Source organism: Elephantulus edwardii, unplaced genomic scaffold, assembly GCF_000299155.1.
Source record: "Elephantulus edwardii isolate Elephantulus edwardi_28Jun2011 unplaced genomic scaffold, EleEdw1.0 scaffold00191, whole genome shotgun sequence".
Taxonomy (NCBI): domain Eukaryota; kingdom Metazoa; phylum Chordata; class Mammalia; order Macroscelidea; family Macroscelididae; genus Elephantulus; species Elephantulus edwardii.
In genome coordinates this window covers 5,251,913-5,262,830 of record NW_006399941.1, presented here as the reverse complement: position 1 = coordinate 5,262,830, position 10,918 = coordinate 5,251,913, and the positions used below count along the sequence as shown (strand labels likewise).

At 43.3% G+C, this 10,918-nt stretch overlaps 1 protein-coding gene across 1 annotated transcript in view; it reads left to right on the top strand.

Annotated features, from left to right (window-relative positions):
* Window positions 1-110: 110 nt before the first annotated feature.
* The window catches only part of AMACR (alpha-methylacyl-CoA racemase), a 21,534-nt gene continuing 10,726 nt past the window's right edge, over window positions 111-10,918 (top strand). Inside the window, exons 1-3 of the mRNA XM_006896799.1 lie at window positions 111-363; window positions 4,806-4,949; window positions 7,866-8,026. Coding sequence (XP_006896861.1) covers window positions 111-363; window positions 4,806-4,949; window positions 7,866-8,026 — 558 coding nt within the window. The remainder of the gene's footprint in view (window positions 364-4,805; window positions 4,950-7,865; window positions 8,027-10,918) is intronic.

Below are 10,918 nucleotides of genomic sequence, written 5' to 3'. Positions count from 1 at the left end.
CATGGGGCGGGTTCTAGGTGGTGCTCGGGGTGCTGGTTACTCTTAATCCCCGGAGGTCACGGTGCTCCTGCTCAGTCTCTCGTCCCGCAGACGCGGCCCGGGGTTGCACCATGGCGCTGCGGGGTGTTTGCGTCCTGGAGCTGGCCGGCCTGGCCCCGGGCCCGTTCTGCGGCATGGTGCTGGCTGACTTCGGGGCGCAGGTGATCCGGGTGGACCGAGTGGGCCGCGGCGGCGGCTTGGACGTGAGCACCTTAGCCCGGGGGAAGCGCTCGCTGGCTGTGGACCTGAAGCAGCCGCAGGGCGTGCAGGTGCTGCGGCGTCTGTGCATGAGAGCAGACGTGCTGCTGGAGCCCTTCCGCCAGGGTGAGCCCCGAACCCGAGCGGGGCTGAGCGGGACGGGCGTACACAGGGAGGGACCTGCCGCCGCGCCTTTACTCCGCGTCCCAGGAGCCCTTCTCCCGCCCATTCTCGATCTTCGTATTGCATTTGCCAGTGCTCTTTGTCCTCCGCGGCAGCCTTCTGCCCTCAGATTCCAGGGTACTTTAATAATCATACTTCTTATGTTGTCTCTCACACTCCCTCTCATCTGTGTTATTTTTCTTAATTATTCGAAGGTCTTGAAACCCATGAAGTCTAATGAAAACCAGAGATTTTGAAACTTCGTCCCACATGCTTTGGCCATGTTTTCAGGAGGGACCAGTCCTTGAAGAAGGACATCATGCGTGGAAGGGTGGAGGGACAGACAGCGCAGGAGAGGATGACTCTGGATGAAATGGATTGACATAGTGACTGGGGCAGTGGGGGCAGGTGTGTCAGAGATGGTGAGATTGGCTTAGGATAGGGCAAGGTTCAGAGGGTCACTATGGACTCGATGACATGTGACCACATGTTGCCACCATTAGGAGGTGACTGGTGTGCTTTCCGAACCTCCAGACAAGAGCTAAGTGGGAGAGTTCAGTGTCACCATGTTAATTCTTTCTCGGATTCCGTTAGGTCTGGTACTATCCTCAAAATCTCTGCTGTCCGTGGTAACTACTGTGTCAATCCCTCTCATTAAGGGTCTTTTGCCCTGATCTCTATCAAGCAAACCATGGTATTGTTATGTCTTGGAGTTAGGAACCAGACTCCTAGCTGACGGACCCGCCAGTGGGTTTTCAGAGGCTTTAAATCAGATGGGAGGAGACCGCCCACCCTTCTCTCCCTTGGCACACCTGGTGGGTTTGAATTGTTTACCTTTTTGTTGCCAGCACTGCACCTTACCGCGGGGCCACCAGAGTTAGAAATATACTTCCCTTAAATTTTGGTATTTCCAGATTACAGCATTTCCCTGTTGAGCCTCCTTATCCGGTCACCACATCCCCCTTCCTCTGCCCTCCCTAACTTCTCATAGCTGAGTGATCCCTAAATCGTCAAAGCCATAGACTGCTATCCTTGTGTAAGTTGGCCATCTGCTGCAATTTCCACAGGTCAAGCCCATCGTAAGTCCTAAAATAGGATCTCTTCTATTACTTATCATCATGAAAGCAGCTGGTATCTACCCAGCTGCCTGAGCCAGGAGCTTCATACTTGATACTATTCTTGTCTTTTCATAGTACCCGCTTTTTAACATCATGGAACAATGTTTTAGTCTCTTGTACTTCAGACAACTAGGAAAGGGAATCTAATCAGCTTATTGGAACTTCACAGTAGCAGTTCATTCTTCTCTTCTTCTTGACTCCATATTCTCTTCATACCTGCTGCAACTGCCTTGACATTGACATCAAACTGAACCCAACCCATTGCTGTCAAGTTTATCCCGACTCATAGCTACCTTACCAGACAGACTAGAACAGCTTCGTTGGTTTTCTAAGGCTCTGTATCTCCAGTGGAGCTGACTGCCTTAACTTTCTCCAATGGAGCTGGTGATGGGTGGTGCAGCCCAGTGCTCAGCCAGGGTTTCCCTTTAGCCCCCTTCAGTCCATTTTCTTACTGATTCCAGTTAAAAATCCAAAGCGTTGCCTGATTTATAGGGCATGAAGTGAGGACATGTTTGGGGAATGAATTGCATGACATTGGCGTGCCAGCTGTTTAAAATTTGTTCGCCCTCTTTAATCCTCATAATTCTTTTGAAGATTATAATAATTTAATCCGTAACATTCTAATTTAATTCTAGCTTCATTTACAACATGGTTAAATAATTGTCCAAGGTAAGTAGGAGGAATGTAGACTGTGAATGTGGCAGCCAAGCAAGAGGATGGATTGTGGCTAGTATTTATTAACTCTGTTGTCTGATGTTTATTTTTGTGATTGATGTAGCTTTAGAAAGATCACAGGGAGCTCTGGTGGCCTAGTGGTAAGGAGTTGCACTGCCAGTCCAAAGACATGTGGTTCAAAACCACCAGCTTGCACAATAGGAGACAGATGAGCCATCTCTTCCTGGGGAATTTACTGCCTCTGAAAACCAACTGGAGGGTCAGCTCTGAGTCAGTTCACAGTACATAACAGCAACAACAGGAAGAGAATGGCAGTAAGAGTATTGTTTAAATACTCCTGTGTGTTTATGTAAAGAAAACAGGGTTAGCTCTAAGTCGTTTCTGACTTGATGGCAAACAACATCATCTGTTTCAGTAAAGAGTAGTGCCACCAGAACCTTGCTGTTGTTGTTAGATGCTGTCAAGCCAACTACATACATCTAATGGTGACCTTATGAACAGCAGAGCGGAACCTTGCCGTCCTGCACTCCCCTCACAATGTCAGCTGTGCTGAAACACGTGTTGAAGTCACTGTACCACTCCATCTCATTGAGACTTTCTTTGCAGCACGATGTCTTCTTGCAAGAAGTGGTCCTTCCAGAGCAGAGGACTGGAGGGGTCAGGTTTGCTCTGTGACAGGGGATCATTGTGTATTGGAATAAACTGTGCTGCCTAATGATGACTAATACTGTCAATCTCAGGAGAGTTCTCTGAAGCCATTTGCCATGGTTTTGTGTAAAGAAGATGTGATAACAAAGATACTGTAGCTTTCAGATGTTATAACTAACCTTGCTTGCTGTAGATGTTTACTGAATGCTTACGCAAATGGCTTGAGCTGCGTACTTTGTGAGTGCAGAGCAGACATGAATCCTGCCAGAAGAGCTTCTGAGCTGATGAGGAAGATGAGATGTATTATATAGTGTAGGAGAAGATAGAACGGTTCTGGTGGTGTAGTCTCTAGAGAGTGGTGCTGCTAACTCAAAGGCTTTGCCTCTCGGCTGACTCAGATCTGCCAGTGACCTCGTGAGTAAAAGATGGGCAGTCTACTATCGTGCAGTTTACAGTCTCAGAAACCAAATGGAGGCTCAGCCAGGAGTCAGTTCCAGTTTGACAGCTAAGACAGTACGAGGTATAAAAGCTCTGCACAGCTTCAGCTGTTGAAATCCACCCAATGTGCAGCAGTCTCTTCCTCTTACGATTTACAGCTTCAGAAACCTGATGGAGGGTTGGTAGGAGGTGGAACCGACTCAATGACAGTGAGATGAGTACTTGGTAGAAAGAAAAGAAGTTCTAAAAGGAAGAAAATCGGTTGCTGTTGAGCCAGTTCCAACTCATGTCAGCTCCCAGGGTGTCAGCGTGGAGCTTTCCTCCCAGCGTTTTTTCAGTGGCTCTTGACTTTTCAGAAGCACAATGCCATCCATACCTTTCTTCTTAGCCACCTCTAAGTAAATTTGAACTACCAACCTTTCAGTTAGTAGGTGAGTGTTTAACCATTTGTAAGACTCAGGGTGCAGCAATTCCTGAAAGTCTTGTTAAGTGCTATGAAGTCGAGCATGACTCATAGTGACCCTATGAACAAAAGATCTGAACCCTGTTCTAGAACTGTCGTCGTTTCTCTAATGTTCATAGAGTTTCCAAATGCATGCTGTTTAGGAAGTAGATGCCAGTCCTGCCAACCCATAATCAACCCATAGTGACACAATGGAGAACAGATCTGACCCCTGTCCTGTCCTGTGCCATCCTCACACTGACACACTATAGAGTGCATTGCCTCAGTCACTGTGTCAGTACACCTGGTTGAGGATCATTCTCTCTTTCACTGACCCTCCACCTTTCTAAGCATTATGTCCCTCTTCAAGGAGTAGTTGCCTCTCCAACCAACAGGCCTGAATATATGACACAAATCATCAACATTCTTGCCTCCAAGGAGCACTCTGGCTGCACTCTCTCCAAGACATATTTGTTTGTTCTTCTGGCGGTTTGAGGGATGTTCAGTGCTCTTCTCCAGCACCAGAGCTCAAAATGAAAAAGACCACGGCCTGAATCAGACACACATAAAAATGTAGTGTTGACTAAATAGAAACTGAGAATAAGCATTCCCAGAAGGGGGGGAACACTTATATATGGAGCCTCAGAGTAATCGTAAAGGGACTGACTGACTGAAGGAGAAAGATGCCACCTCTGAGGATTGTGCAGCCTTGGATGTGCCTGGGGGAAACAGGAAGCTACTTGTCCCATAAGTTATGGCTGCTGTGATGACTAGGAGTATACTTTTTGAGTGATGTTACTAGGAGCTCTGGTAGCCTCGTGAGTGGGGAGTTGAGCTGCTAAGCCAGAGTGATGCCTCTGGTGGTTCCATTGCACCAGCTGCTCTGAGAGAGAGAAGGGCAGTCTCTTCCCATGTGGTTTACAGTCTTGGAAACCTGTTGGAGGGTCAGCTATGAACAGGTTCCAACTTGACAGCCTTTAATTTTGAGTGTGATGAGTGTTACAAGAATGCTACGTCATGCCTGCCACAGGGAAGGGATTGTGTTTATCCTCACTCAGGATATTAAAATGTGGTTTTATTTTAAGGTGTCATGGAGAAACTCCAGCTGGGTCCTGAGGTCCTCCATCGAGAGAACCCCAAGCTCATCTACGCCCGACTCAGTGGATTTGGACAGTCAGGGAAGTTCTCCAGGATGGCAGGGCATGACATCAACTATTTGGCTTTGTCAGGTATGTTAAAAAAAATCTGTACTTTATCTTTTACTTTATCTGTGCTCAGTCAAGATGTATAATTTATGAAAAAGATGTTTTAAGAGTAACTTTATATATTTATCAGAATCAGTAAGAAACAATGACTTTTTCAGAAGGACTGATTTAGATTCTTACCACAATTATCCTCAACCTTTTATTTTTATCTCCTTTTCTAATTTTATTATTAATTTTAATGAACATGTCCAGAGATTTTGGATTTCCATTCATTCATTGTTGCGCTTTTCTCCCTGTTCCCCCACCTTCCCACCCCCAGTTTGCTCTTCTCTTTGAAAAGTAAAAGAAAAATTCCTTCATTGGTATACAATCCCCCCGCACCTCCCTACCCCCATCCCGAGTATACTCCACTCTGCAACCTTCATTTCAGACTCTTATAATAATGATAATACCCTATAATATATTGCTTTTAAACTGTTCTCTCCCTCATCCATTTCAATCCAGTTTTTCTCATTCTTACCCCAACCCTGAGTTCAGTCCCATTCTACAGCAGTGGCACTATGCAGTGTTTGTCCTTTTGTGACTGAGATATTTCACTCAGCATAATGTCCTCGAGGGTTACCCATTTTGAATAATATTGCATGAGTTCCTTATTTTTCATTGCAGTGTAGTATTCCATCATCTCCCTTTTTTTAAACCCAATTGAGAGATAATCTACTCTGGCTCATGACATTGATTGTCTACATTTGTGGAGTGACTCTGTTGGACGCGAAGGAAGGGATTCTCTGTATTAGCAGGGACAGTGGCTCTTTGGCTTTGAAAATGACTGCTGTAGTTTGAATGTGACCAACATCCCTTCCCCTCCACCCTTTCACCCAGAATCACTATTGATGAGTCATCACTTCACACTCCCGTGAATACTAGAAAAAGCCCCTGGACTTTAGGTCCAAGTCCACTTTAGGAACCCTGGTGGCATAATAGTTAAGTGCTCAGTTGATCGTTAACCCACCAGCTGCTCCATGAGAGAGTGATGTAGCAGTTTGCTTCCATTGAGTTTATAGTCTTGGCAATGCTATGTTGCCATTCTTCCCTGTCCTGAAGGCTTACTAGGAGTTGGAATTGACTCAATGGAAGTGAGGTTTTAATTTCTTTTTGGATAGTATCACTTTGAAGAGGAGTAGTGGCTCAGTGATAGAATTCCTGCCTTCCGTGTGGGAATAACTTCCATTTCCAAGCATTGTACCTCAGGTGCAGCTGTCATGAAGCCCTCAGTGGATTGTGTGATCTTATGGTGCTGAGCAAATTCAGTGGAGCTTCTAGACTAAGATAGACTAGGAAGAAAGACCTGGTGATCTTCCAAAAATCAGCCAGTAAAATCTCTTATCTGTGTATCACACCATCTGATGCAGTAGGGTCAGGGAGACCTTGATGGCAGCTAACAACAACAGCATGATTTTGTTAGAGAACATATTCTAAAATGACCTGACTCTATAGTCTAAGAACGGTGTATTATTGCCTGAAAGAAGTCTTAAATTTTTTTGTGAGTGTATGTTTAAAGGTTCAGAAAAAGAGTAAAATCAGCTTTTCATATCAGTTTTAAAATGGGATAAGTTTATGTTCCTTGTATATGCTTATTTCCTTGCATCTTTTTGTTAGGAATGGGAGAGTCTTTGGGACAACTTAGTCAATTCACATAGCATAGTTTACAAAGATAATGGTCCACATTTGAGTTTAGTGAATAGAGATTGAGGTCGTAAAAGCTTATGAATAGTCATATAGGATACAGCTTTTGGTCTTTAAGTGGGAAAAGTGGAGGGGCTGGTGAAAGAGAGGAAGACACTCAACAAGATAGGTTAACACAGTGATTCTAACAATCACCTTGAGCATGAGGGAGGTCACGAGGATGGTGCTGGATAAGGACAGGTTCAGATCTACTGCTCTTTGGAGTGCTGTGAGTCATAGTTGACTTGACAGCATCTAACAACAACTACCACTCAACTGGAGCAAAAGAAAATGAAAGGATCAAAGAAGAAACTAGTCCATGAGACTAACAGCCCACATGAGCCTTTTCTAACTAGAGACTGGAACTAGATGGTATGCATCTTCAACCACAGACTATTCTTACGGGGACCACAATAGAAGGTCCAGAATAGAACAGGAGAAAAAAATGTAGACAGAAACTCCATTTTTAAAAATGCCAGATCTACTGGACCAGCAAAAACTAGATGGATCCCTGAGACTGTACCTCTAAGATACCCTTCAACTTGGAATTGTTATTTCTGCACATCACCTCTTGGCCAAGTAGTAGACTGGCTTAAAAAATAAACCTTCCACCAGTGAATAATATGCTCCTTTAGACAATTAACTGTATGAGATCCAATAGCCAATATTTTCCCAAAATCAAAGAGAAGGAGGCAAGAAGGGGAGAGAAGGTAGACCTTTGGAAACAGAACAAACAAGGGAAATAATGAGAACTCTGGTACATTGTGAAGATTATAACCCATGGCATGGGGCAATTTGTGTTAAAAAAATATTAAAGAGGAACCTGGTTTGCTATGTAAACTTTCAACTAAAACATTTAATATCTTTTTTAAAGGAGTCCATTATATGGTTTCAAAGCCATAAAGTAAATTGTGAATAATCATTCTCTCCACAAAAATCCTGAAAAATTTAAAGACTACAATTTTAAGAATGTCAGTTGTGTTAACATATTAATGAGAGAGACAGATAAATAAAACTCTAAAACGCAAGAAAGAGCTTGGTCTGAAATAAATCCTGTATAAAAGTATTCTGTATTGGTCAAATTTGTAGAATTCTGTGTGGATACTCAGTGAATAGCTAGACAAATGGGTTGTAGTTCTGAGACATTCATGTATTCATTTAAAAGAGACATCGAGTTGACAGTCACGTCTTTTCTTTCCCACTATTGTTTAATGGTAGGTGTTTTATCCAGACTTGGCGGAAACGGGAAGAATCCGTGTCCCCCATTGAACCTCCTGGCTGACTTTGCTGGTGGTGGCCTCATGTGCTCTCTGGGCATTGTGATAGCTCTGTTTGAACGCACGGTCTCAGGCAAAGGCCAAGTCATCGATGCCAACATGGTAAGTTTGGTACCTAGGATCTGTCATGACCCTGCCAGTGTGTCTCAGTACTGTGTATGTAGTGGCTCCAGATCCTTTTCTGAACATGACAGGAGATGCATGAGTTCTGAAGCTTGAATCCAGATTACTAAGGAGGTCCATTTCTTTACAGTAACCTCATATCTTTTATATAAGTATATAAGCCAGAATGCCACCTATGGATCATTTCTATGTAGACCAGGTACCCAAACTTTTTATAACTCACCTAATTCCTATTTTGCATTTCATCAATTTTGCCAAGCTGTCTCTTATGCTTAGAGTATGTTGTTGCTGTTGTTATGTGCTATCATGTCTCTAGCAACTCATAGCGACCCTGTGTCCAGTATCTCTGAACCCTGCCCTATCCTGAGCTAGTCTTACTGACTCCAACACACCTAATCTCATTGCTCTAGTTACTGTGTCAATCCATCTCATCTGGGGTCTTCCTCTCCTGCACTCTCCCACTGCCCTTCCAAGCATGATGTTCTCCAAGGATTGGTCCTTCCTGGCCACATGCCCGAAAGATGTGAGACAGAGCCTCAAAATCCTTGCTTCCAAGGAGAAACTTGGTTTCACCCTCTCCAAGACAGACCTATTTGTTCTCCTGGCTGTCCATAGTATGTTCAAGACTCTTCTCCAGCACCACAACTCAAAGGCATAGATTCTTCTTCAGTCATCTGTAGTCATTGTCTAGCTCTTTGATGCATAGCAAGTAATTTGAAGGCCATGGCCTGGATCAGGAGCACCTCAGTCTCTAGACTGACATCATTGCTGTTTAGCACTTTAGTAAGGCCACTAACAGCAGACTTCCCCAATGCAGTTCATCTTTTGATTTTTTTGACTACTGGTACCAAGAGTGTTGCTTGTGGAGCCAAGCAAGCTGAAATTGTCTCTTCTTCATCCTCAGTCTCAACCTCAGTCTCTTCTTCATCCATCATGGTGTTGCCAATTGGCCCAGTGGTGATAATCTTGATCTTGATATTGAGCTTCAGTCCATGTTGAAAGCTGCAGTCCTTGATGTTCTGCAGCAAGCACTTCAGGTCCTCATCAGTTTCAGCAAGCAGGGTTGTGTCATCTGTGTAATGCAAGGTGTTGATCAGTCTTCCTCCAATCCTGATGCCACAATCCTCTTCATAAAGCCCAGCCTCCTGAATGGAGACAAAATGCATCCCTGATACACTCCCTTCCTGATTTTGAACCATTTTCAATCTATACGTAGAACAGATTATTCTGGAGGTAGGGCTTTATGAAGAGAAATGTGGCATCAGGATTGGGGGAAGACTCATCAACAACCTGTGTTATGCAGATGACACAACCCTGCTTGTTGAAACTGAGGAGGACCTGAAGCACTTACTTCAGAATGTCAAGAACTGCAGCTTTCAATATGGATTGAGGCTCAGTATCAAGAAAACAAAGATTCTCCCCACTGGGCCAATTGGCAGCATGATGATAGATGTTCAAGAGATTGAGTTGTTGACAGCTTTAGTTTGCTTGGCTCCCCCAACACTCTTGGCACCAGCAGCCAGGAAATTTAAAGAGGTATTGTATTGGGGAAAGACTGCTGTTGGAGACCTCTCCAAAGTACTGAAGAGCAATGATGTCAGTCTAGAAACTAAGATGTGTCTGACACAGGCCATGGTCTTTGCATTCACTTGCTATGCATCAGAGAGCTGGACACTGACTAGGGATGATAAAAGGAGAATTGATGCCTTTGAGCTGTGGTGTTGGAGAATAGTATTGAATGTCCCATGGACTGCTAAGAAAACAAACAGGCTCATTCTGGAGGATGTTAAACCAGGCTGCTCCTTGGAGGCAAGGATTCTGAAGTTTCGTATGACATAACTTTGGACGTATTTCAAGGAGAGACCAGTCCTTGGAGAGGGATGCTATGCTTGGGAAGGGTGGAGGGGCAGCACAGGAGAGAAAGACCCTCAGTTAGATGGATTTATTCAGTGACTAGGGTAATGAGGGTAGACGTGTCAGAGACAATAAGATTGGTACAGGATAGAGCAGCATTTAGGGCTGTACATAGGTCACTAAGTTCCAGGCAACTTGATGGCATATAACAACAACAACAACAAGCAGTTGCAAGTTTGAAATACAAAATAGAAACAAGTTACTAATTTTACAGTTTAAGGGTCAGGATTTTACTATTAATTTTTATCTAATGGGTGAGAGATATACTATGAAATCAAAGATGTCCACATCTTATTTCACAACATCAGATGAAGAAAGTTATACTAAGTCAAATTGGGCACAAGGAAGAGAAGGGACTAGTGGTTCAATTTGACTTCAAAGAAAGAAAAAAATAGGAGTAACTGAGTTTATATAGTTATGAAATTAACAACAACAATTACCCACTCATGTTTAAGCAAGGTATTGTTCAGCTTGCAAATGTATGGGGTTTTCCCCTCCTTTATCCTCTTGTTACTAATTTCTAATTTTGTAGCATTGTGGTCTGAGAAAATGCTTTGTATTATTTCTATGTTTTTTTTTAATATATTGATTCTTGCCTTATGACCTAAAATGTGTTCTATTCTGGAGAATATTCCATGCACATTGGAGAAGAAGTTATACTGTACTTTTTGGGTGGTATATTAGCCTATCTACCTATCTATCTACCTACCTATCTATCTATCTATCTATCTATCTATCTATCTATCTATCTATCTATCTATATCTCTATAAGATTGAGTTGGTTTATTGTGTGGTTTAATTCTTCAGCATCTTTGTTGAGTTTCTTTCTGGAAGTTCTATCTTTTCTTGAGGGGGTGTATTGAAGTCTCCAACTACTATAGCAGTGTTGTCTATTTCCTTTTTCAGTTTTGTTAATGTTTGTCTTATATGATTAGCAGATCTTTCATTTGGTACATA